Source organism: Ochotona princeps, chromosome 8 (assembly GCF_030435755.1).
Source record: "Ochotona princeps isolate mOchPri1 chromosome 8, mOchPri1.hap1, whole genome shotgun sequence".
Lineage (NCBI taxonomy): Eukaryota > Metazoa > Chordata > Mammalia > Lagomorpha > Ochotonidae > Ochotona > Ochotona princeps.
The window spans coordinates 12159018-12184397 of NC_080839.1; the positions used below are offsets into that span (position 1 = coordinate 12159018).

General features: G+C 55.0%; 2 protein-coding genes and 1 long non-coding RNA gene across 3 annotated transcripts in view; 2 read left to right on the forward strand and 1 right to left on the reverse strand.

Moving 5' to 3' along the window:
* Positions 1 to 25380, forward strand: part of GPAT2 (glycerol-3-phosphate acyltransferase 2, mitochondrial) — a 123645-nt gene that overhangs the window by 22421 nt on the left and 75844 nt on the right. The gene's annotated exons all lie outside the window — the stretch shown is intronic.
* LOC131480973 (uncharacterized) lies at positions 6681 to 17533 on the reverse strand. Its single transcript, XR_009245931.1, has 3 exons — positions 17353 to 17533; positions 16958 to 17058; positions 6681 to 6898 (listed from the first exon to the last, which is right to left on the reverse strand). It is a non-coding gene; the product is annotated as an uncharacterized LOC131480973 (long non-coding RNA).
* Positions 17979 to 19722, forward strand: ADRA2B (adrenoceptor alpha 2B). The gene has a single exon (XM_004590759.2). The coding sequence runs from the start codon at positions 18239 to 18241 to the stop codon at positions 19613 to 19615; it is 1377 nt and encodes a 458-aa protein (XP_004590816.2). The 5' UTR covers positions 17979 to 18238; the 3' UTR covers positions 19616 to 19722.

Below are 25380 nucleotides of genomic sequence, written 5' to 3' on the forward strand. Positions count from 1 at the left end.
CCCTAGGGCCAGTGGCAGTTTACCCAGCCCGCCTCTGCTCCTCGAGGGTGGTCCTGCACACACCTCACTGTGGAGCATGGGTCTTCAGAGACTGTGGGGTGTGTGTGTCCTGCATATATTGTTGTTCCTATAGGAGTGTGTATCTTGAGTGTGTTGTATGTTCCTATGGGAGTATGTGTCCTGTGTGTGTTGTGTGTTCCAATGGGAGTGTGTGTCCTGTATGTGTTGTGTGTTCCTCTGGGGGAGTATGTCCTGTGTGTGTGGTGTATTCCAGTTGGAGCATGTGTCCTGTGCATTGTGTATTCCTATAGGAGTGTATGTTTTGTGTGTTGTGTGTTTCTGGGGTTGCAAGCATCCTGGGTGTAATATGTATTCCTAAGTATGTGTGTGTCCTGTGTGGTTGTGTGTTCCTATGGGAGTGTGAATGAGCAGCGGCTGGACACCCAGCACTAGGCAGGTGTCAGTGGGGACCTGACACAGGTGAAGCCTGATCAGGAGTAGAGGGGCTCCTTCGTGGCTGCCAGAGACGGGTTTCAGTGCCCTGCCTCAGAGCCAGGGACAGCTGTGGAAGGGCCTTGTTGGGACACAGTCGCCCAGTGCTGGCCAGTGACTCCACCTTGCTCTCCATCGCTTACTCATGGCCCTCCAAGTGCCTGGCAGGTGTCCTGGGACACAGGATGCTAGCTGGTTTGCTAAGCTCTCCCTGTGTCAGCTTCCTTGTCAGTAAAGTGGGAATTAGCTGTCAGTCCTCACCTTGTAGGCATGTAGACTTGTGCCATCCTTGCGAGGGGCTTAACCCACTGCCTGCACATGGTAGGTCTCACAGCCAGTGGACGTTGGGGCTGAAGTCTGTGCTTACCCCCACCCTCATCGTACCCCAGCCCAGCCCAGCCCACCCTCCCTTTCCTAGAGTTTTACAAGTTTGTCTTCCTTTCCCCCTTGTTTGCACTTTCCCTTTCTTTCTCTTTCTCCTTCACCGATCTCCTGCTCATCCTCTTTCTTAGTTTCCTCCTCCTCTTCTCCTTTTCTTTCTCCATAGTTAAACTTGTGAGGCTAGCCATGTATCTGGGTTAAGCTGCCACCAAGAATGCTGGCATCCCATATGAGCACTGGTTCGAGTCCAGAATGTTCTACTTCTGACCCAACTCCTTGCTAACGTGCCTTCATTTTCAGCCTCTGCTGCTTTTCCAGGCACATTTGCAGGGCTCTAGATCAGAAGTGGAGCAGCTGGGATTCGATCTGGTACTTGTATGGGATGTCTATCTCGCAGGTGACAGTTTAATCAGCTGTGCCCTATCCCGTTTTTCCAACTTTATTGAGATGTCATCAAGAAATACAATCGCCTGTGTTTAAAGAATTCAGTGTGATGTTTTGACATTTGTATCCACTGTGATGTGATTAGCAAAAGCCAGCTAAGTAGGCTGTCTGTCCAGGTGTTCTGACAGACGTCACTGCCTCATTGGGCAGCAGAGCTGTCTGCCTGCACCGTGTACCCTTGTGCTTCTGATCTCTGTCCTATAACATGCCAAACTTCCAGTACAGCAGGCCGAGAGCTCCCCACTTCCGGCAGGTGGCAGTCTGGGCACTGGCAGTAAGTATGTTTCTCGTGTCGCCCAGCACCCACGTGTTCTTGCACCAGAATGGCAATGCAGCTGGCATTAGCTTTTTCCACAAGCCCAAGACACCAGACACAGCAAGTGAGCCACACGAGAGGCATTTATTTCAGCAAGGGAAGCGGCATGGGATAGTGAGACAGTGAGAGCAGAGCAGAGGCAGCCAGACAAATAGGGGAGCAGGAGCAAGGGAGAGAGAGACAGAAGAGCAGAGACAGCTCAAGGAGAGAGAGAGACAAAGAGCGGAGCAGAACTGAGAGACAGGGAGAGCAGGAGCAAAGGGAGTGAGCAAAGGGGAGAGGCATCTTTATAGCCTCGAGGTGGGTATGGGGACCAGGTCAGGGACCTGCAGATGCAGCTGTGAGTAGACACCAGGGAGACATGCCTCAGGGGATTGGTGGGACACACAATTTAAACCTGAAGGTCACTAAGCTTAATTAGCCTTAGGGGGTTGAGATGGAGGAGGCTTACGGTAGCGCTGGGTGACCAGGTGCTCAAGGGGACCGAGACCTGGGGATTTAAAGCAGCACTGGGTTAGTAGGCATTCAAGACATTCAAGACCAGGATGGTGGGGTCAGTGTGGGGTCACTATTTAAGTCACAGCCTTACAGGTGGGGCTCCCCGGTGACTGGGCAGTGAAGCTGGGAGGTATACAGAGGCGGAGGCAGAAGGGTCAGGAGCTTTAGTCTCTGAGCCTGTGAAATGGGTGTGAATGGTGACAAATTATGCCAGGCTATTGTGGGGATTACAGTGGGCATGTTCTTGTGAGGCTCTGAGTCCCCCAGGGTGCCACCTTGCCCAATGGAAGGCTTCTCTGGGATACATTCAATGTGAATTTCATGAAGCACCTGGGATTGGCACTTCTCTATGTGCCCAGGGAAATAAAAACCTAGAAAAAAACATTATGGAGCCCATGTTTGTCTCTGCAGTTAAGACAGCATTTGGGACACCCTGCAGCCCCCATCGCAGGGCATGGTTGGAATTCCAGCTCCTCGGCTTCTTGCTAATGCACATCCTAGGAGACACTGGGTGATGGTTCAAGGACTCGGGTCCCTTGTGGGAGACCTGGTTGGAGTCTGGGTTCCTGGCTTTGGTTCGACTCAGCCCTGGCTGTTGTGGGCTTTGTTTTATTGTTGTTTGTTTGTTTTAAGAATTATTTTATTTTATTTTTTTAAAAGATTTCTTTATTTTATTACAAAGTCAGATATACAGAGAGGAAGAGAGACAAAGAGGAAGATCTTCTATCTGATGGTTCACTCCTTAAGTGGCCACAATGGCCAGAGCTGAGCCAATCCAAAGCCAGGAGCCAGGAGCTTCTTCTGGGTCTCCCACGCGGTGCAGGGTCCCAAGGCTTTGGGCCGTCCTCGACTGCTTTCCCAGGCAACAAGCAGGGAGCTGGATGGGAAGTGGAGCTGCCGGGATTAGAACCGGCGCCCATATGGGATCCCGGGGCGTTCAAGGCGAGGACTTTAGCCACTAGGCCACGCCGCTGGGCCCCTATTTATTTATTTTAAAAGACTTACTTCAATTGGAAAATCAGATTTATGGAGAGGAGAAGAGACAGAGAGGAAGATCTGATGCCTGCTGATTCACTCCCCAAGTGGCTGCAACGGCCAGAGCTGAGCCAATCCGAAGCCAGGAACCATGCGGGTCCCAAGGCGTTGGGTCATCCTCTACTGCTTTAGCAGGCCACAAGCAGGGAGCTGGAAGGGAAGTGGAACAGCCAGAATATGAACCAGCACTGGCACCCATATGGGATCCCAGCGTATACAAGGCAAAGACTTTAGCCATTAGGCTACCATGGCCAGGCCCAGAAATTTTTTTTAAAGGAAACACTGTAAATTGCTTCTTTCCATGGATAGACCAGGGATGTCTCAGGGTCTGACAGCTTTTCTCGCATCTGAACACAGGGCTGGGGTGGGAAGAGGGCCCCCCAGCTGAAAGGTGAGATCCCACCAGTGCCTGGACCTCAGCAGGAGCCCGGGCACTTTCGGCATGGTCGTCTGCCCCCTGGCGGCAGGAGAGAACCTTAGCAGAGCCACCTCAACTCCTCACCCCTGTGCAACCCACTTCAGCTGAGAGCATGCTGAAGAAAGGTCAGGAAGATTTGGGGCTGGGCTGGCATCACCACCAGGAGAGGGCGGGGCTGCAGGTGGAGGTGATGGGGGAGGGGTTGCAGGAGCTGCTATTTAGAGGGGAATGGGTAACAAGGAGCCGGCCAAGGGCAGCTTTGTCCTGCTGGAATGAGTCCTCCTTGGGGCTTGCTGGTGGGCAGCAGAGCTCTACCCTGGCAAGCACAGGAGGCCCCCAGCGTTGGTTGTAAAATACACAAGGGAGCTGCCGATGCCAGGCTGTGGGCCTAGGACCCTATCCCGTCCTGCTTCCTGGCTCCTGCAGGCAGTCCGTGGTGTGCTGTCCAGGGGAGGGGCTGTTGGCTGTGGCTGTGAGCCCAGCTTGTTCCGGACTGATCTTTAGCTCATCTGCTTAGCAGAATAAGCTGCCAAGTCCTGCGTCAGAGCACACAAAAGGATTGTGGCTTTAGTCTTCCTGGTGGATGCAGGGCAAAGATTTAACCACTAGGATATCACACCGGGTCCTAGTCTTTTTTTATCTATTTTTTTTTTTTTTTTTAATTTAAAAGGCAGAAGGATGAGATAGATAGAGTCTTCTATTCATTGATTCACGCTCTGAATGGCTGCAGTATCCGGAGCTGAGCTAGGCCAATCCATGAGCCTGGAATTCCGTCCAGGTCTCCTGTATGGGTTTGCAGAGGTCCAAGTACTCAGGCCAACTGCTTGCCAAGGCACATTAGAGGGAGCTGGCTGAGTAGAGGAGCAACCAGGACTTGAACTGATATTCACGTGGGCTGCTGGTGGCACAGGTGGAGGCTTAGGCTGCTGTGGCACAACACCGGCCTCAGGATCGTGTCTTGTACCACACAGCTGACCCGCTGCTGTCTGTGCTGCCGTCTGATCTGTCCTGCTTTCCGTGTCCTTGCGTATCCACGCCCCTTTCTCACAGCTTTGGAGTGCCTGTGGCCAGGAGCTTGACGTCATCACAGATACAGAGCCTGGGTGGCCTGAATTCCAGGGTGCCCCTGAGCTGCCCTCTGTCCCTGGAATCCTTCCTGACTGCTGTCAGCCACCAGCAACATGTATCCCAAGGGCCCTGACAGGTCCAGCAAGAAGCGTGTGTGTGTGTGTTTGTATGAGTGTGTATGTGTGTATGCAGTGCATGTGCGTAGGTATGTGTGCATATATGTATACATGCACATGAGCACATGTGTATGAATGTATATGTACATGTATGTGCATACATACATACACATACATGTGTGTATGTGTTGTATAAGTGTGTGTGTACGTGTGCTTCTGTCTCCTTGTGAGAAATGTTGATGGGTAGCAGAGGGGCAGGGTGAGGGGTACCTGGAGACGATGTTTTGTAGAGAGTGACCTGCCAGGGTTGGCCTGGAGCCCAGCCTTCCTCAGACAAGCCTGTACTGGGAGCTTGGAGCACTGTTTCCTGTCCCTTCGCCCACCCTGTGTAAGCTTCCCAGGGCCCCGAGGACTCCAGGGGCCTGGCTGGGAGGTTCAGCCAGGGTGGGTCTCCCCGAGAGCAGCCTGGTCATCCAGGAGGTGTTTGCTGAGTTTGGGCATTTCATGTGTAGCAGGTATGTTTCCTTTCGTGCTTAGAAAGACTTCATGTCCATCACCCCCATATCTGGATGCGTGCTCCTGGCAGGGATGGGGTGTGGTAGGATGCCCGCTGTTTGCTGCTCTGAGGAGCCCGGAGTTACCTAGGCTGTGATTTGGAATCTGTTTTGGGCTGCCTTCCTTGGTCCAGCCACCCGCTCTGCTCACTTGGGGAGTCGGCTCAGAGTGGGTTGCACCCACAGAGGGGGAGGCAGAGAAGAGGATGGTCGGCAATCAGGACGCAGATGCTCCTGTGTGAAGTGGTCACTCCTGGAAGGCAGCGAGGGCGGGGGGCTGAGTCTGTGGGACAGCTCAGCCTTGGATGCTGATTCTCTAGTGCAGAGACTGGGTTCAGGCAACTCCTCCAGTTTCTGAACCTCTTCTACCTTCTCTGTGAGGTGAGAGTGGTGCTAATCCTACTTGCTAGCTTGTCATGGGGTGGGGAGCCTGGGACAAGGCCTGTGGAAGTTTAGCCTCCTGGGCTGTTCACTTACTGAGCTGCTTCGCAGTCCTCCTTAACGCCTGTTCTCACCCCATTCCTACAGCCCAGCCTGGGAATGGAGTTTCCTTCTGCTCATTTTGCAGAAGGTCAAAGATTCAAGAGGTGAGAACAAGAAAGCCATGTGCCTTAGGAATGAGGGTGTGGGGCCCAGCATGATGGTCTAGTGGCTAAATTCTCGCTTTGCATACACTGGGATCCCACATAGGCGCCAGTTGGTATACCAGCTGCTCCACTTCCCTTCAGCTTCCTGCTTGTTGCCTGGGAAAGCAATAGAGGATGGCTCAAAGCCTTGGGACTTTGCACCCATGTGGGAGATCCGGAAGAAGCTCCTGGCTCCTGGTTTCAGATGGGCTCAGCTCAGACCATGGTGGCCACTTGGGGAGTAAACCAGCATATTGAAGATCTTAATACATAAATAAATAAATCTTAAAACACACACACACACACACACACACACACACACAGAGGGGTTAGCCTTTGGGCTATTATAGTCCTGGGAGCTGCCTTAGTTGTTCAAGCAGGCCCTTCATTCTCTCCCTCCTTATCCTCGGGGTTCTTGTCTTTACCTGCCTTTGCTGCACCTGTGAAACTTGCTTTCTCGCTACGTGACACCAGCTCCTGCACATGAGCTTGATTTTTACCCACATGCAAGCCTGTTTCCACTTCACTACCATGAGTCCCCCAAAGCATGCCTTTGGGGTGGGGAGCAGGCACGCTGCCCCCTGGGTCTTGGGTACTGCCCATTTTGTTTCCCTTTCCAACATCACAATGGCAGAGGCCCCGGTGCCAACTGTTGTTTGCAGGAAACTTTCCCCAACCAAACCCTTGGTCACACACACATCTACCTTCCTTTTTTTTCTTTTTTTTAAGATTTATTAATTCTTATTGGAAACTCAGATTTATAGCGAGAAGGAGAGACAGATCTTCCACCTAATGGTTCACTCCCCCAATGGCTGCAATGGCCAGAACTGAGCTGATCCGAAGCCAGGACCCAGGAACCAGGAGCCTCCTCTGGGTTTCCCACGTGGGTACAGGGTCCCAAGGCCTCCCTGGGCTGTCCTTGACTGCTTTCTCAGGCCATAAGCAGGGATCTGGAAGGAAAGTGGAGCAGCCAAGACATGAACCGGCGCCCACATGGGATCCTGGAACTTGCAAGGTGAGGATTTACCCATTGAGCCATTGCTCTGTATATTTGACTCTTTTCCCCCACTTGCTTGTTCCATTCATCCCCTGCCAGTGCTAAAAATAGCCCATGTCATTGCTCCATGAAAACTCCAGTGCATGGGCTGTTGAGGCCCAGCCATCATGGAGTGATCTGGGCTGGTGCTCTCTAGAGTGAAATAAAAGCTACTTCCTGTTCACAAGTGGCTAAGAGTCTGGGTGTCAATTTCCACAGCAGTAGCACCTTACAGAGAGATGTAGATGTGGTTGACTAGGCTGGGGTGTGTGTGTATAGGGGATGATGGTCTACTCTGAAAATGGAGACTGAGATCCTGAAATATTGGTGGAAATGTACTCCATGATAGTGTGAAAAAACACTTGAAAAAGTGGAGTTAGAAGCAACATCCTGATCATGGTGAACAGTTGAACATGGAAACTGACGCAAATCCAAACTTCAGACTCCCTCTCTCTTCCCAACTTGGAAATTGAAATAGAAAATAATAAACCTTTCTTTTAGATTTAATGAAATGGCAGGAATTCTTAAAAAAAAAAAGAAAGAAAAAGAAAATAATGACTAAAATCAGTGATTCCCAGCAAAAAACAGGGCTCGGAGAAAATGTGTAGACTTAGATATTCTCATCTATAAAAATGGAGAACAAATGAATTAAGCCTGTCAATCCGAGTTTTAAAAAAATACATGAAAGCCACAGGGAATTAATAAATGCAATAGCAGAAATTAATGAGTTAGAAAACAGCACTAATTAACTCAAGAGCTGTTTTCCTGACAACAAAGCAGGTTAAAACACCAGCTGTCCTAATTGGGGAGGGGGTAGAATTGTTTGTCTTTAGGAAGAGAAAAGCAAGAATAGATTTGTATTCAGTTAATGTGTGCAGAACAAACTCCACCAGGACGGCAAAGTAATAACAGTAATTAGCTGCCATGGGGGTGGAGGGTGGGAGCTCCAGGAAAGGGGGACCGAGTGAGGACTTTTATTATTGTGACTTCTCTAATCTTTCGCTTCTCCATCAGGGCAATATGTTGCCTACTTAATACTAGGTTTAGTAACAAAGGTGTTTTTCATTTATTATTTATTTTTCAAGGATTTATTTGTTATGTATTTGAAAAGCAGACTTACAGAGAGAACAGGAGAGACAGAGAAACTTTCATCGGTTGCATCACTCCCTAATGCTGGCAATGCCAGGGTGGGGACTAAGCCAAAATGAGAGCCAGGGAGCTTCTTGTAGATCTCCCACATAGCGGCAGGGACCCGAGCACCTGGGCCATCTTCTTTTGCTTTTCCAGATGCATTATCAGGGAGCCAAGTTGGAAGTGAAGCAGCTGGGACTTGAACCAACATGGGTGCAAGCATTGCAGGGCTGGTGTGGGGTGGGTGCGCAGGTAAGAAGGAGTTTTAAGGAAAGAAAGGAGCATTCCTGGGGCCAGGTGTTCCAGGTGGGCTGTGGGGTAAGAAGGTCAGGACATGGCTTTATTTATGGTCAGTGGCACATAGGCTGCTGGTGACCCTGGAGACAGAGGCTGCTGGAGACAGGCTGCAAACGGTTGGAGAGTGTGGGGCACAGCGGGGTTAAGGGAGAAGCTGCCCTTTCTGGAGTGCCTCATGCAGGACAGGTAGGAAGTTATGGCAGAGAACCTGGCCTGTCCCAGGCCTGTGGGCTGGATAAGGGGAAGGATTGAGGATCTGACCAAGCCCACGGACTACTGTGCTCCAAAGCCTGGGGGTCTGCCGCCCAAGGCAGAAACAGCAAGGTAGATTACTGCTGGAGACTGGCACATCCACAGGTAACGGAGAGGCAGGTCTTTAAGGCAGGAATGGGGAGCACGCACTTTATTGTGCGGGTACTGGGAGGTGTTCAAGATACGGAGTAGTTTGTGATTTTGTGGAAGCTCAGGTTATGTCTCGCAAAGATGGGAAGAGACAAAGAACTGTTAGGAGGGGCCCGGCGAGATGGCTCAGTGGGTAAATCCTCACCTTGCAAATGCTGGCATCCCATATGGGTGCGAGTTGATGTCCTGGCTGCTTCACTTCCATTCCGGCTCCCTGCTTATGGCCTGGGAAAGCAGTGGGGGATGGTCCAAGTACTTGGACCAGGAGGGAGAGTGCATGTCTGTGGCACATTGAGAAGGCTCCACACTTCAGTGGGGTCAATGTGGGGGTCAAGTGGTAAGATGTGAGGTGCAGAGGAGGGAGGCATGAGATCAGCACAGGAGACATCAACTCAACTCACATAAAGGAAAAGTATGAAACAATAGTTGCTTATGATGACAAACTTACGCAGAAAATGGAAATAGAGGCTTTTTTTTCAAGGTATATTTGATTTTTACTTGAAAGGCAGAGTACAGAGAGAAGGAGACAGAGAGGGAGAGAGCTTGCACCCACTGGTTCACTCCCTGAATGACTACAGCGGCCGGCACTGGGCTGATCCAAACCCAGGAGCCAGGAGCTTTGGCCTTTCTGTCTGCAGTCTTCCTCTTAGCAGAAGGTTTTCAGCGCTCATTCATGTTGAAGCACTTAGGATTTTTTTAAAAAGATTTATTTTTTTTAATTGGAAACACAAATTTAAAGAGAGAAGGGGAGACAGAAACATCTTATATCTACTGGTTCATTCCCCAAATGGCCACAATGACCAGAGTTAAGCCAATGCAAAGCCAGGAGCTAGGAGCTTCTTCTGGGTCTCCCACGTAGGCGCAGGGTCCCAAGGACTTGGGCTATCCTCTACTATTTCCCAGGCCATAAGCAGGGGGGCTAGTTTGAAAGTGCAGCAACTGGGACTGGTGGCAGTACTACTGGGTGGCAGTACCAGAGAGAGAGAAGGAGGTGTGTGTATGTGTGTGTGTGTGTGTGAGAGAGAGAGAGAGAGAGAGAATATTCCACTTGTCAGATCTCATGGGTGCAGGGTCCTAAGGCATTGAGCCATCCTCTGCTTTCCCAGGCTATAAGCAGGGAGTTGGATGGGATGTGGAGCAGCCGAGACATGAACTGGTGCCTAAATGGGATGCTGTGCTTGGAGGTGGAGGATTAGCCAGCTGAGCCAATGCACTGGCCCCTGCATCATTTCTTCCTTCCTTTCTTCTTTTCTTTAATTTTATTTTTCATTTTTTGATGATGTTTATATAATTGACTAGGGTGAGACCATTGTTTTCAAAGACCTAGCCCAGTCTGTCCTACTCCCACCCTGGCTCTCACGAGCACCAGTGGGTGCTGGAGCCTTGCCCAACACCCTAGACCCGTTCCATACCCATGCCCAGGAGCACTGCTGTCATGTCCAGCCCAGACTGCCACCCCCATTCCAGCTTTTATGCCCACCAGTGAGAGTCACAACCCAGCAGGGGTGACCCCTTAGCTCCCCAAACAGGCCTATTCCCAGCCACAGATATTGCACATGCCAGTGGTCGCTCTGATCCAGCTCATCATAGCCCATCCCCCATCTTGGTCTTTGCCATCGGATGCTGCAGCCTGACCTGTCCCAGCCCGTTCCCTGTCCCAACTCTCATTGGCGGGCCCTGCACCACTTCTTAAAGACCCATTATTTCCTTTACAGTGAAAAAGTTCATGGAAAAATGAAATTAAAAGGTTTACTTTGGTGCTGAAGAAGATGGAAACCCATGTGATTTAATATGCATTTTCCATGAACTTTTTCAAAACCCACTCATGCTGCCTGTGATGCCAGCATCCCATATCGGTGCTGGTTCGAGTCCCAGCTGCTCCACTTATGATCCAGCTCCCTGTTATGTGCTGGGAAAGCAGCAGAAAATGGCTCAAGTGCTTGGATCCTTGCACCTGCATGGGAGACTCAGAAGGTCCTGGTTCATTGCTTTGGAATGGCTCAGCTCTGGCCATTGTGCCATTTGGGGAGTGAACCAGCAGACAGAAGGATTTTCTCTCTGTCTCCTCTTCTCTGTAAATCTGCCTTTCAAATAAATGAGCAAATCTTCAAAGCAAAAATGAAAAAACAAAGAAATCAGCCTCAATGAATGAATATTTTTTAAAAATACCATGCACCTTATAAAATGATTTGAAAGGCAGAGTTGCAGAGAGAGGGATACATACACAGAGAACCATTGATCTGTTGGTTCACTTCTCAAATGGCTGCAACAAGCATGCCCAGCCAGGCCAAAGCCAGGGGCTCAAACTCCTCCTGGAAACTCACGTGGGTGCAGGGACCCAAGCACTTGGACCATCCTCCAATGCTTTCCCAGCTGCATTTTCAGGGAACTGGATCAGAGGCAGAGTAGCTGGAATTTGAAGTGGTGCCCATATAGGATGCCAGCATTGTAGGCTGTGTCATCACACCAGCTCCTACATACCACTTTTTAGATGAATGAGATGATGGGAGCTTTGTGGGCAACTGTTCTAGAGGTCTACTATTAGAAGTGGCTGAACAAAAAGGCAAGGGCCAATCAAGGCAAAAGACATGCCATCAAGTGTGGGCACTGAGGGATGCGCCCTGGGGAGGGCATTCTCACCCCTAGGAACAGGGTTATTTAACCGTTGGTCTCTTAAGAGCCGCTGTTTCTGCTTTCCAGTCCCACTCTAGCCTCTCCCTCTGCCCCTTGCTCATTCTTTTCCCTCGGGGCTCTTAAGGATGATGGTGCCCTAAAAGCCTGCCTCAGCTTGCTCCTGCCCTTTCCCCAATCCATAGAGGCTACTGGGAAGGAGAGATGATATTCTCCACTACAGGTTCTGGGCCCTCTGGCTGCTGGGGATCCTCCTATAGCTGGCTCCCTGGGAATCCAGCTCTCCAGCAAGGACTGGCAGGTGCTGCCTTGGCTGGCTCTGTCCTGTGCCTGGGAACCCACCAACCGCCTCCTGCCATTGCTCTCTGCGGACTGGGATGCTGCTCTGTAGCTGTAGCCCCTGTGGCTAAGAGCCCACTGGCTTCCCTTGTAGGAAGGCTATGGGCTGAGGGGTAGTGCTAACGGAGACTAGGAAGGGGGCCTAGGGTAGGGGTGCCAGGCTAGGATGGCACCAGCAGAAGCACATCAGCAGCCCAGGTGGTCTGTCTCTAGGCCCTCGCCCCGATGGAGCTCACTTCATTGCTCCTCCTTCAGCCAAGCCCCACTCCTCTTCTGCAGTGGCCCCAGCCCGGCTTCCGGCTTCCGTGAGGGCTTTGTTTCAGAGTGAGTGGGCTGGGCCAGAAGCTTTCCCCACCACCTTACCCCTGCTCCAGTCCCCAGTGGTCCTATTCTTGTGGTCTTATCAGATCAAGGAGCTCTGCTGGAGTGGGATGGCAGTCGGGGACAAGATGTTTGGGGAGAAGGCAGAAAGGTTGCTCACCCCATGTATTAGAACCTGGGGATGTACACGGATCTGCTCCAGGTGGCAGGAATAGAGACACATCGTGCAGGATAAGGCCTAAATTCTCAGGAGCCTGGGGGTGGGGTGGTTCATGGTCTAGGGCTACATCAGGGCATGCTGGAGGTCCCGTCCTAGGTCTAGCTTGGATCTCAGTCCTAACTCAGTAATTCTCTGAGCCTGATGTTCTCAGGGAAGGACTGGGTTAACAAGCACTTTCTTCTCACCCCAGACTCAGGAACTGAGTATGCATTCAGCGAGGATGAGCAGGGGCTGTGGCTTTGCCCCATGGAGGGCGACAAACCTGGGAGGTTTCCAGGCAGAGCTGCCATGGCCACTCTTAGGACACTGGCAGTGCAGGGAGCAAAGGCACCTGTTAGAGACGCAGGCATGAGTGTCACGGAACTGCCCGGCCTCTGGAATGTCTTTGGTGACTGCAGTGGGTCAGAGGCAAGGAGCGCTTGGTACCCTGTGAGAACTGCCCACACAAGCCCCCATTAGGATAGAGTGACTTCTGCTCTCGCAATCTGGGTTGTCCAGAAATGAGGCTGGCTGGCCTTGGTGGCTTAAGGCGGAAGGGGCAGTCCCTCCTTGTCTTTTAGACAATTCAGTCCTTGTTCCACCCTCTTCAGGGTACCACCAATCTCAGCAAGGCCAGCTCCCCAGCTCAGCTGTGTGCCCAGTGTGCTCCACTGTCTCCACTCTGCAGCAACTCATATTCCAGTGCTGATTCAGGGGCCTGAGCCCAGCATGGGTAGTGGGATAGGAAGGGGAACCAGTGTCTGCGGCCTGCTCAGCTCTCCAGTCTGTAGCCACATAGCATTGTGGCTCATCTGCTTATTCCCTCGTCTATGCCCCGCCATGGAGGCTGGAACAGGCACTCGGAATGTGAGCAAAGCCAGGTTTGTATTCCTAAGATGCTTACTCCTAGCTGGAGAGAGCAATGGTTGGCTGTAGCACAGACCCCGAGGCAGGAAAAAGTGAAGAGAGGCCAGCCAGGGTGACAGGTGGGGTGAGGCAGGCAGGGCCAGGTCAGGAGATGGCTAGGGTTTTATTTACCTATATATATTTTAAAGAATGTTTCATTTATTTGAAAACCATGAGTTACAGAGTGACACAGAGGGAAAGTGAGGAAGACAGAGACGTAGCTTCCATCCACTAGTTCACTCCCCAAATGGCTGCAATACGTGGGTAGGACCAGGACAAAGCCAGGAGCTTCTTCTGGGTCTCCCAGGCAAATGCAGGGGCCCAAGCACTGAAGCCATCTGCTGCTTTTGCAGGGGGCTAGATCGGGAGCACAGCAGTTGGGACTTGAACTGGTACGCATATGTGATGCTGGCACTGCAGATAACTGCTTGACCCACTGTGCCACAATGCCAGGGATTTATTTATGGCACAGTGTGAAGAGTAAGCTGCCACCTGCAATGCCAACATCTGATGCGGGTGCTAGTTCGAGTCACGGCTGCTCCACATCCCATCCAGATCCCTGCTAATGCACTTGGGGAAGTAAGAGAATGTTTGGGCCACTGCCATCTGTGTGGGAGACCAAGAGTAGAGTTCCAGGATCTTGGTTTTTGTCTGGCCCAGTGCTGGTCATTGCAGCCATCTGGAGAGTGAACCAGCAGGTGGAAGCTCCCTCTCTCCATAATTCTTTCAAATAAATGAATCTTAAGGGACCCAACACTTAGGCCATCTTCTGCTGCTTTCCCGGGCACACTGGCAGGGAGCTGGATTGCAACTAGAGCAGCTGGGACTTGAACCAGTGCTCCTTAGAGATGTTGGCATTACAGGCAGTGGCTTAAGTGGCTGTACCACAACATGGGGGGCCCAGACCTAAGGATCAGAGAGAGTCTTTGGATGCTCCATGGCCAATGGATTAGAAGCAGAATAGTTAGGAAGTCCCTGCGCTTTAGAAACTGGGGTGATGGAGATAGTGGAGCTGGACAGATGTGGGTGCTCTCGGAGTCTGTGGGGAGAGGGGCAGGATGAGGCAGTCACATTAGAGACTGCGTGTGGCTGGTGACAGAAGTGTCATGAGAACTAGGGGTATTAAGGTTGAGGTGACCATGAGCACTCACATGGCTGGGACTGGGAGTGAGGGGCAGGTGCAGGCAGAGAAACAGAAAATACAGACCTAAAACAGGTACTGAGTGGCGTAGAGTTGCTCATGATCGCAGGAATAGCTAGCAGGCTGGTGTGGCCATGGCCACGCTGCCAAAGGCCAAGGACAGTGCACCTAGCAGCAGATCACACAGCCGGTGGCTGGAGGGGCAGCAGAATGGGGACAGCCACAGGGGACACAGGGCTTTTTAAGGAGTGGCTCGCCCTGCAGTGTGGGAGATAGGCATTGCAAGAAGGGGTGGGCTGAGGGATGGGTGAGGGGAGACAGCAGGGTGAGTTCAGATGTAGGTGGAGTGGAGAGTTGCAAAGTCACAGCATCGGGGAGGGGTGTTGCGTGGTTGAGGTGAGGTTGCAGACTGTTAGAGTGGGAAAGGGAGCTTACTAGGACAGTGTGGAGACACGCGGTCACAGATTTACAGCAGGGTCAGTCGATACAGCGGGCTTTGCTCTGGAAAAAAGCAGCTCGTCCATCAAAGGCGCAGTTAGGGTTTGCCTTGGGGCTGGGGTTTTGCACTGCAAGTCATGCAGTGAAAAGAGATGATGGGTTTGTGTTGCAGCAGGTATCAGGGCTGGAGGGGTCTGAGAGTCAGAGGCCCAGGGACCTCTTGGAAAGCTGGGAGTGCAGCCAGGAGGAGGAAGGATTTCCCATGAGTCCTTGGGGAGGGAGGGACCACCGCTTACCTCTCAGGCCTGACAAGGAAGTGAGTGGCTCCAGGGCTTTCAGCTAGCAAGCCACATTGCTCAAAAGCTGTGGGCTAAAAATCTGGTCACTGGGCCACCACCCACATCCGGGTCACTGCTTGCCTTCCTAAGGACATTCTTGTGGAGCACCTGCACACAGTGACACCTGCTGCCACTGTCCGTCACCATCCGATGACCCTGGACCAAGAACCAGGGCACAAAAGGATGTCCTCTACAACAGAGGGGAGTGACATGGGAACCTCACTGGTCCCCACTATAGTGCAATGTGCTGAGTGTGAAAGTGGACAGCAGCGAATCTGCCAGGCTGGGGACAGGTGGGCGCACCTGGAAGGCCCACAACAGAGTGGAAAGGGCACCTCAGCCGTCCTCTGGGGAGGACCAGAGGTGTGCAGGCTCGGGACACAGGCACACCGGCACAGGCACACCTCCCACCTGCCCTACAGACTCTGTGCCTGGTGTGCTCAACAGGGTTGGTGCCAGCAGGCTGTGGTCACGGCAGCTCTGGAGCTGTCCCTCCTCCTCCCCACCGCCTACCCTGCGAATGTCCCCAGGGAGCATCCCCTGGTGGGCTCTCTCAGGGCAAGGAGGATGCATAGGCCCAGAAACATGGCCTCTCAGAAAAACGGGTCAGAAGTCAGAGGCTGCACATACTGGCTGGGGAGGGTGCAGTTGCTGTCCCTTCCAACGCCCACTTGGGCCACCACGGTGCCCTCCTCTGCAACCCTGGAGCAGGAAGCGAAGGTTGCTTCCCAGGCTCCAATGGCCACTCTGAACAGGGAGCTGGGCCCAGCCCACAAACAATAAGCACCCAACCGGTGACTCCTGTCTCTGGAGGGCTCTGCTCTCTCCCTGGCTACGGCACCTGCAACTCACTGGGGACCTGGGTCCTCTGGCAGGATCAAGGAGAACAGCCTGGCACCAAGGAGGACCTCCCCTCTGTACCCCTGAGGCTAGGAATGGCTGGGGGCCTGGAGAACAGCCCATCTGACTCTGGGGGGGACGGGGGGCAGAGAGGAGACATCGGGGACATGGAGCAGTCACATACTCTGCTCCCTCCATGTGTGCAAACAGGAGTCATGGTCCAGAGGGACCCCCCTTCCCACCCCGCCCGCCCACACACCACCCGTGGGCTGAGCTGGGCTGACCCTAATTCACAGACAGCTGCCTGGCACAGCTGAGAGGTTGGAGACACAAGATCTGGCTCTAGGCCAGGCTAAGGCATTAGGCGTTCTGGAGGCTGCTCAGCCTAGCAGTGGTGGTGGGGCAGAGAGAGAGAGGGAAAATATAAATGACACCCCCATCCACTGGCTCATTTTCCCAAATGCCTCCAACAGCAGGGCTGGACTAGGTCAGAGCCAGGAGCCAGAAAACTCAATCCGCATCTCCCACGGGGGTGGCAGGAAGCCACGTACTTGACCCATAGGATGCACTAGCAGGATGGGGACTGGGGAGTGGAAGTGGGACTTGATCCTGGGTGTTCCGGGGCCGGACGCAGGGGTCCCAAGCTGCTTCCTCGCAACTGTGAGCCGAATGCCCACCAGCCCACCCCGCCCAGAAGCTCTGTGGAAGGGGAAGGGGGCAAGTTCCCAGAAATGTCTTGGTATCCCAGCTTGCCACCACCTAAGAGTGTATAGTGGGGATGGGAGAGATACCTGGCCCAGGGGTCTCTGCGGACGCAAAAGGGAGCCCCCCCCTCTACAGCTGTACCCCGAGAACTATTACTTTTCTGAGCTGTAGTAACAAGTCCCCGAGACCCCCATTCCTCACTAGGTCTGCGTGCTCTGTACATGGCGCGGTGTTACTGGGACCGCGTTTTTCTCCCCCTAGGTCAAGAGACTGGAGCCCCCTCACCTGCATCCGGTCGGCAGCCTGGGTCTCGGTCGCTGCTTTGGGCTGAGGCCAGGTCAGGTTCCCTTTACATCCTTTGCCCTTCTTGGGTGAAACTGAGGCAGCTGCAGGGGTGTGGGGAACAGGAAAGCCAAGGTCTCCAAGGGCAGGCTGGGAGCGCCGGCTCCCCAGGGACTTCAGCCGGCAAGAAGGCAGCAGGTGGCGCTCACACTCCAGCCACGCACGGCCCCACGCGCCCTGCAAGCCCGACGGTGGAGGAAGGATGGGGCGGGCGCCCAGGTCCCCTGCACCTGGTTCCTTCACCGTCGCGGGACCTGAGCCCCGACCCCCTGCGCCCGGTTCCTTTACCGTCACGGGGCTGGCCAGGACTGTGCCTTAACTCTGCTCCAACTCCGCACCTTCTCCTCCCGGCAGCTGGGCGGCGGCGGGGGTCAGGTTGATGGCCCTCGCTCAGCGTCCTGGACCTGGATTCGGATGCTCGGCCGCAGCTCCGCGCCGTGCGGTCCCGCCTCGGTGCCCTCGGCTTGCTTCAGCCCCGCACGCGCCGATCTGTCCTTGCACTCAAGCACGCGTCCTCGCTGAGCCCCAGGGACCCCCAGACGGGACTCTTCTGAACGTCCCCCGTTCTCCCCCGCACCCCACCCGCAACACGCACAGCAGACCCCTGGCCTTTCTCGGAGCCGCAGCCAGAAGGAAAGGGGGTTAAGGGCGCCAGGGCGTTGGCCCGGGCGCCGGTCGGCCGTGCACCCTACACCCACCCACCCTCGGTCGGTCGGACTGCGCGCCCCGCCTCCCTTCCCTCCTCCCGCCCCCGCCCCCGGTCTCCTCCCTCCTCCAGCCGCGCTCGCTCCGCTCCCCACTCGCCTGCCGCCGGGGGTTGTCTGCAGGCGCGGCTGCGGGCGACAGCCAGCGCGGTAGCCGGCACCCGGGGCCTCGCGCCTCCTCCGCGGACCCCGCGGGTCTGCACCCCCTTCCCTCACCCCGAGCCCTGTGCGGTCCACCGAGTGGCTGGAGGGCGCCACTTTTACCCCCTACCCGGGTCCCTGGAGGAAAGGGGCTGGCAGTGGGCAATTTAGAAAACTTCCTCCGGGGGTAGACGGCAGGGGCGCCTGTGGAAGAGAATGATGTAGCCGGGCGGGGGCTGACTCCGAGTGTCCCCCGCACCGCCACCTCCCAGGCCCGGTTCGATCAGATCATGCAGCTCTGGCACCGCCGGGGGACCGACCGTCTGGTCTAAGTCCGGGGGATCTGCGAGCCCTCTGGTCGCGTCCACTTCCGTGCGCCATGGACCACCAGGAGCCCTACTCGGTGCAGGCCACGGCAGCCATCGCGGCGGTCATCACTTTCCTCATCCTCTTCACCATCTTCGGCAACGCTCTGGTTATCCTGGCCGTGTTGACCAGCCGCTCGCTGCGTGCCCCGCAAAACCTGTTCCTGGTGTCGCTGGCCGCTGCCGACATCTTGGTGGCCACGCTCATCATCCCCTTCTCACTGGCCAACGAGCTACTGGGCTACTGGTACTTTCGGCGAACATGGTGCGAGGTATACCTGGCGCTCGACGTGCTCTTCTGCACATCCTCCATCGTGCACCTGTGTGCCATCAGCCTGGACCGCTACTGGGCCGTGAGCCGGGCTCTGGAGTACAACTGCAAGCGCACGCCGCGCCGGATCAAGTGCATCATACTCACGGTGTGGCTCATCGCGGCTGCCATCTCGCTGCCGCCTCTTATCTACAAGGGCGACCAGGGCCCCCAGCCCCACGGGCGCCCCCAGTGCAAGCTCAACCAGGAGGCCTGGTACATCTTGTCCTCCAGCATTGGTTCTTTCTTTGCTCCCTGCCTCATCATGATTCTCGTTTACCTGCGCATCTACGTGATCGCCAAACGCAGCCACCGCAGAGGTCCTCGAGCCAAGGGGAGCCCCGGGGAGGGTGAGCCCAAGAAGGTCTGCTCTGTCCCTGGCAGTGGGCCCTCCACCCCAGCCAAGCTGCCAGCTCCAGCCACTCCTGTGGCTTCTGCCAGTGAGACCAAAGGATGCTCCACGTTGTCTGAAAAAGAAGAGGAGAGGGAGAAGGAGGGGGAGACCCTTGAAGACCCTGGGACTCAGGCCTTGCCACTCAGCTGGGCTACCCTTCCAAACTCAGGCCAAGGCCAGAAGGAGGGCGTTTCTGGGGTGTCTCTGGAGGAAGAAGCCGAGGAAGAGGAAGAGGAAGAGGAGGAGGAGGAGGAAGAAGAATATGAGCCAGGGACAGAGCCAGTGCCTGCTGCCTCAGCTTGTAGCCCACCCCTGCAGCAGCCACAGGGCTCGCGGGTGCTGGCCACCCTGCGGGGCCAGGTGCTTGTGGGCAGGGCAGTCAGTGCCATGGGCGGGCAGTGGTGGCGGCGCCGGACACAGCTGACCAGGGAGAAGCGGTTCACCTTCGTTCTGGCAGTGGTCATCGGGGTCTTTGTGCTCTGCTGGTTTCCTTTCTTCTTCAGCTATAGCCTGGGCGCCATCTGCCCACAGCACTGCCGGGTGCCCCATGGCCTCTTCCAGTTCTTCTTCTGGATCGGCTATTGCAACAGCTCCCTGAACCCAGTCATCTATACTGTCTTCAACCAGGACTTCCGGCGCGCCTTTCGCAGGATCCTTTGCCGCCAGTGGACCCAGGCAGCCTGGTGAGCTCCGCCTGCAGACTGCCCTGGGATGGGCTCCGAGGGCCACTCTGCTGCTCTTTGGTCTGCTTGGGTTGTGCCTGCCTCCCATGGAATTTTCTAGGTCCTGCTAGAAAGGTGTTGCAGGTCTCATCTCAAGCTTGGAGAGGCACAGTGCTCTTGACAGGGGTCCCTTTAAAGCTACCCCTGCCCCCCCCCCCATGCCTTGTTGTCTTGGGTGTGGAGGGATCTCTTTTCCTCCCCTTGTACAGGTGAGAGGAAGGGCTTGGATCTTCCTGAAGGCAGCCGAGGCCAGAGCGCCTGCATCCAGAGCCTCCCAAGACCAGTAGTAGGACCTGTCTTTTGTGAGCACCTGACAGTTCTTGGCCGATTTTTTGCTTGCTGTGTTCCTATTCCTTTTCTGTCCCCTTTGCCCTCCACCCAGACCCATCCCAAAGAGCAGGATGCCAGCCAGGAAGGCAAATGAAGACTGCTGGCCTACGCCGTCATCCCTGGAGTTACCACCAGGCAACTGGGAGGGACTGGGGGTTAAATGATGGCCTGGTTACTGGGCACAGCCCTCTGCTTTTGGCTCCAGTGCAGGGCACACCACGGATCAGTTCCCACACCTACGGCCCCTCTGACAGGCAACCAGGCGTGTGGATGCCTCCACAGGGCAGTCTGGGGGCCTGGCCTGTGTCTCCACGAGAGATCCTGATTACTAAGCATTCACCCCCTGCCAAAGCCGTGGGGACAATTGCTTGCTGCCTACTTGCTGTGGGGAGATGAAAGGCTTGCAGCAGGCTTTGAGCTCGCCGGGGGTAAGGCACGCGAGAACCAGAAAATGCGATTATCTGGTGATACTGGTATTTACCACCCCTGCTTCCTCCAGACTGGCTGTGCCTGGGGTGTGTGAATGCCTGCTCCAAATCGAAGCGGGGAGGAGCAGACAGAAGCACTATTTCAAGGAAAAGGAGTTCTTGGAGGTGGTGTTCTCGTGCCCACGGGGTTCAAGTTCCAAGCGTTGCACCTGCCACACAGCCCAGAGGGTTTCAGTGTTTGCTGCCCCACCCTGTCTCTTGCAGGGGGGGACAAGGCTTTTGTCATCAAGCAAGCAAACTGTTCCTCCCAAATAGCTAAAAATACCCATCTCCTGGGAACACTCTGAAATGAGGGCCTAGAGAGCTGGGGCTGGAGTGGGTGAGCAGGGACCCCGTGAATTGTCCAGGTAGGGTGCCACACCATAAGCGAGCCAGGACCCCCCCCCCCCCCCATAGGCATACACAAACACAGGTAAATGTTTTGCTGAGTGCCAGCTCAGGGGCTGTTCCTATCTCGTTCTCTCACCCACACCAGAATCCGGCACCCAGCACAATAGAGAGTGTCTAAAAGATGGGTCCCAGTCATTCCAAGGAGGGCTTGGCTTTGTTTTGGGGCCAGCATCATCTTTACTTGGGATGTGGTGGGGCTAGGACCCCTAGGCACTGTTGATACCCCACTGCACCTGCTGGATCTGGAGGGCCTGAGAGAGTATTCTGGGATGGAGAGAGTGAAGAAGAGGAACAGAGTGGAGAGGGCTACTGGCTCCATCCAGGGCATGGCTTTGGGCGCGTGGCCGGGTGGAGGAGAGGGGCTCATTTGCAACCATCTCTGGCCTGACCTTGTGCACACCCCACTGGGACCCCCCCCCCCCAACACCTCCATGTTGTTGCTCATGGCCTCACCGTGATGAGCAGATGTCTTTACAAAGTCTGAACTATTTTATCAATAAAGGATATTTTGTAGTAAGTGAGCTGTGTCCTTGGTACCCAAGGCTGCCAGGAGCAGCTCTTCCCAGCACCCTGCCTGGCACCTGCTGTGTTGGCTGCACTTCTATGCCCTGCCCTGACATGCCCACCTGCCTGTGTCCACTCAGCATCCTCATGCAGCAACAAGTCAGCGGTGCCACGAGTGGCCAGGGCAAGCCCGAACCAGACTGCCTGGGGAGGGAGGGAGAGGAGGGCTTCCCAGAGGAGGTGCCTTGGCATTGGGTCTTAGAGGGAGAATAGAAGAATCTCAGAGGGCCAGGAAAGATGTAATGGAAAGATGTAATGACCCGTCTGAGGACAGCCAGACCCAGGCTCTTCCCACGGGCCCACATTGTCTGCAAGGGTCAGGCCCGTGGGTGTGGAGTGCTCTGCCTTGCCTCTGGAAATGGCACCTGGAGTGGGGCTGTTTGCAAGCCCGTTTTGTCTGCAGGATCTCATCACAGCCTTGCTGGAGTGGGGGTGTGGGAGGACACAGATCTTTGTTTACCGAAGAGGAAAGCAACACTCAAGTCACCCAGCAGGCTCCCAGGAGTGCAGAGTTGTGAGATGTAGGTGCATTCATGCTTGGGATCAGCCTCTCGTTCAGTGGTGCTGGTTGTTGGGAGGTTCAGGTTGGATTTTGTACACAGCCGGGCTGTGATTGATTGATCATGTCTAGTACTGCTGCAGAATAAGTGATGGTGTATATCCCAGGGCTTCCATTCCTGACAGCTCAGCCTGATCCCTGAATTATGCTAAGGAACAGACAGGCCCGGAAGACAGAGGACATGCTTCGTATGGTCTTGGGTGCACATCTGGCGGCACGGCTGGATCTGGAAGCCAGGTAGCCCCTGCATGTCACACCTGCATGCTAAAGTAATCATATTGCATCTAGGCTCTGGGATTAACAGGCCCACGTGTGGGAAGTGTGTGGCCACAGTCCTCTGTGTGCCTGATCCTGGATGGGACGTGCCTGCATTTTGTTACCCACTGCCTTCCCAAATGAGGGAGTGCAGCGGCTCCAGGCACCCTGGCTCCTGAGCTGTTGTCACCTTCCTCTCCCACCCCCCACATCCCTACAGCTCAATGTCAGTATGACCTGTTCTTGACTGCACCCTGGGCCCATCTAAGGGTTGCTGGGTTGATGAGCGAGGCTCAGAGCTGCAGGGATGGAGGGCTAGGTGAGTACAGTCACCTCCTCCCAGGAGTGATCCCAACTAGGCCTTGAAGTGGGATGGTAGTAGTGTGGGAACCTGTGGTTCCTCAGGTGGAGGAACCTGTGTTAGGACCCTGACCTAACACAGAAGAGGTGGGGAGACTGAGGAAGATCTCTAGCTGCACTTGCTCCATGCAAATCTGTGCCTTTAAATTGTGGGGGACATGCTCCAGATGGCATGGCTCCTGAGAAATGGGGGGCAGGGGTGGTCTCCAAGCATTCTTCTGTCTCCTACTGTGGTGGGAGACACTCCCAACCACCTGCTAAGAAGGTGTGGGTGGTGGGAGGGTCCTGCTGATGTCTGGCCAAGACTCAAGGTGGAGAGACTCAAGGACTAATCTGGTCCTTGGTCCCTCTCTCCAACCCCATCTTCTAGGTAATCTCTGGTGTGTATATGTGTATGTGTGCACATGCATTTGTGCTGAAGGGAGGTATGACAGGAAGACCCTGCCCCAGCTACTACCTTCTGGCTGGGCAGAGTGCTCCTGTCTAATAGGACTCAGTCTTGGACATAGCCCACTTGGGTTGGCAACTGGTATACCTCGCTGCAGGCTCAGGCCCTGAGTCTGGCTGGAGCTTCTGAGTTGAGCAGTGGTGAGAATGACCACAGCTTTGAATTCATAGGAACATGACTGTTGTGGCTGTCTTCCCCTGCGGGGCACAGGCAAGGAACCTAAAGCCAAGGGCAGATTGGCATGGGGTCACCCACATCATCTTGTGAAGCAGGCCCCAGCCCAGCCACACCCCACACCCTGGCGGGGGTGGTGGTGGTGTGTGAGTTCTTGGGGTCTACCTGGCAGAGACACCCCCTACACTCTGGGGACGGCCTCCCTGTCCACTGCTGTCCTTGGCGAGAGGGCGCCAGGGCAGGACAGGGGAAGGTAGGTGAGGGGTGTGCTCCCAAGTCCTGCTCATTGCTGACAGGGGAGGAGGGGCATGCTAGGTTAAAATTAGCTTCTGGGATTCTTCTTGCTCTTGTATTCGTCCGGCTGTGGAAGGCAGCTTGTCAGGAGGCCAGAGCTGGGGGAACGTGGATATGGTGGGCGCTCTCGCTCCTCCCCTCACCCACTTACGGCTTGCAGACTCTGAGCTTCTGCCACCCTGGGCTGGCCTGGGCCAAGTTCTCCTGCCCTTGGCATGGCCTTGTGGTCATCTATTGATTAGCGGTGACTTCAGAGGGAGAGGCCCCTTTACCGTCCCCTTGCTGCCCCGTGGGATTCTGGTTCCCTCCTTCCTCTGGACTACCCCCTCTTCCGGGCCCCGCCCACTCCCAGATCCCCAGGGACTTGCTCTCCTGCCTCTGAGCCTCCCACCACCTCCTGCGGACCTTCTGGCTTCCGCCTCACCCCCTAGGGGTGGTCCCCTCTTGTGGGGGCCTGCAGGCTCCAAGTACGCTAAGATCAACAAAGAAGGAGGCTTCCTCCCCGGAAAGTCGTGGCTATTTCTGTCCTTGCTGCAGCCCTCTAGGGGCCCCTGACTCTTGGTTAGGGCAAGCGGGGAGGGCTGGGCTGGGCTGAGGGTGCGAGGGTCCCAACCCTCCTGTTTCCCCAGGGAGAGGAGAGGGCAGGCTTCTTTAGGAGCCCAGGGCTGGTCCCCTCCAATCTTAGATGAGCCCAGGCTCAGATGGACTGGCCCCATCCCCGCTCCAGCTCTCCTGGGGACCTTGGTTGTGGCTGTGGGGGACACAGGTGTCTTGGGGGGGGGGCGTCCCTTTCCCATTCTGGCTTGGCTGCAGCTGTGAGGTGGGCGGCGGGGCGTGAGAGACTGCCAGGACCTGCTGCCTGGATTCCCTGGACACTTACAGTGTGGGGGTGGATAAGGGTTAAGCCTGGGGCAGGAGGGGGGACAACAGTGGCCCCAGGCCAGAGGCTCTGTTGAGACCTTGGGACCATCAGGTTTCACTCTGCCCCAGCTGCAAATCCAGGACTGCTGTGGCCCTGTTCCCCTCCCCTTCCCCTTTTCCCCCCACTTTCCCCACTGGGCTGGAGTTTGGTGGGTGTCCAATATCACTCACCTATTTGAGAGGCACTGGCTCTGGATAGGGGTGGGGAAGTCATAATCACGCAGGCTTTATGCTGGGTGACCTCACTTCAATCCCTTTACATCTTTGGGCTTCAGATCTGTCATTGTCCAATGAAGGGGGCAGACTGGACTGTGGGCCACTTAGTGTCCTGGGTGCTCTCCAGGATCTGCCGGGCTGGGACAGAGGCGGAGAGACCCCAGTCTTAGGTTCAACTCACATCCTTCTTAGCTCCTCATGCTGCATGTGCCACCAGTACTCCTGGGAAATCTAGGCGACCTAGACTTTCCTACAGACACAGCCCCTGGTGGGACAGGGGGTGCCATTGTCCCTGCTGAGGCTGGAGGTTGCAGCAGAGTGGGAAGAGGGGTGAGGTGCCCTCAGGGTTTGGCTCTGAGGTCCCCATGTTCCTGGAGGGTCCTGGCATGGAATGACATAGGGACACATTATAGTTCCTGGCCATAGACCATGTGCAGCCCAGCCTGCTGGTGGTAGAGGGGCTGATCAGAGCAGGACAGCAGGGGCTGACTGGGTCATGCCGTTGCTCCTCGCCCTAGCAGGTGCTGCTAGTCCACACTGGCTGGAGGTGTGAGTTTTCCCAGCACACTGGGGCTGCTGTGGTATGAGTCACCCAAGGCTGGGGATGGACCCTGGGCTCTGGGAACGTATGTGTGCCTTGGGGCTTTCGTCTCCTGTTATGTCTTGTTGTGTCTTCAGTTTCCTAGGGAAATTCTGTTAGAAGATTCCATCTGGTCTTGGCTGAGCTGAAA

Coding starts and splice junctions, on each gene's coding strand:
- ADRA2B (XM_004590759.2), top strand. CDS start 18,239: ATGGACCACCAGGAGCCCTACTCGGTGCAGGCCACGGCAGCCATCGCG.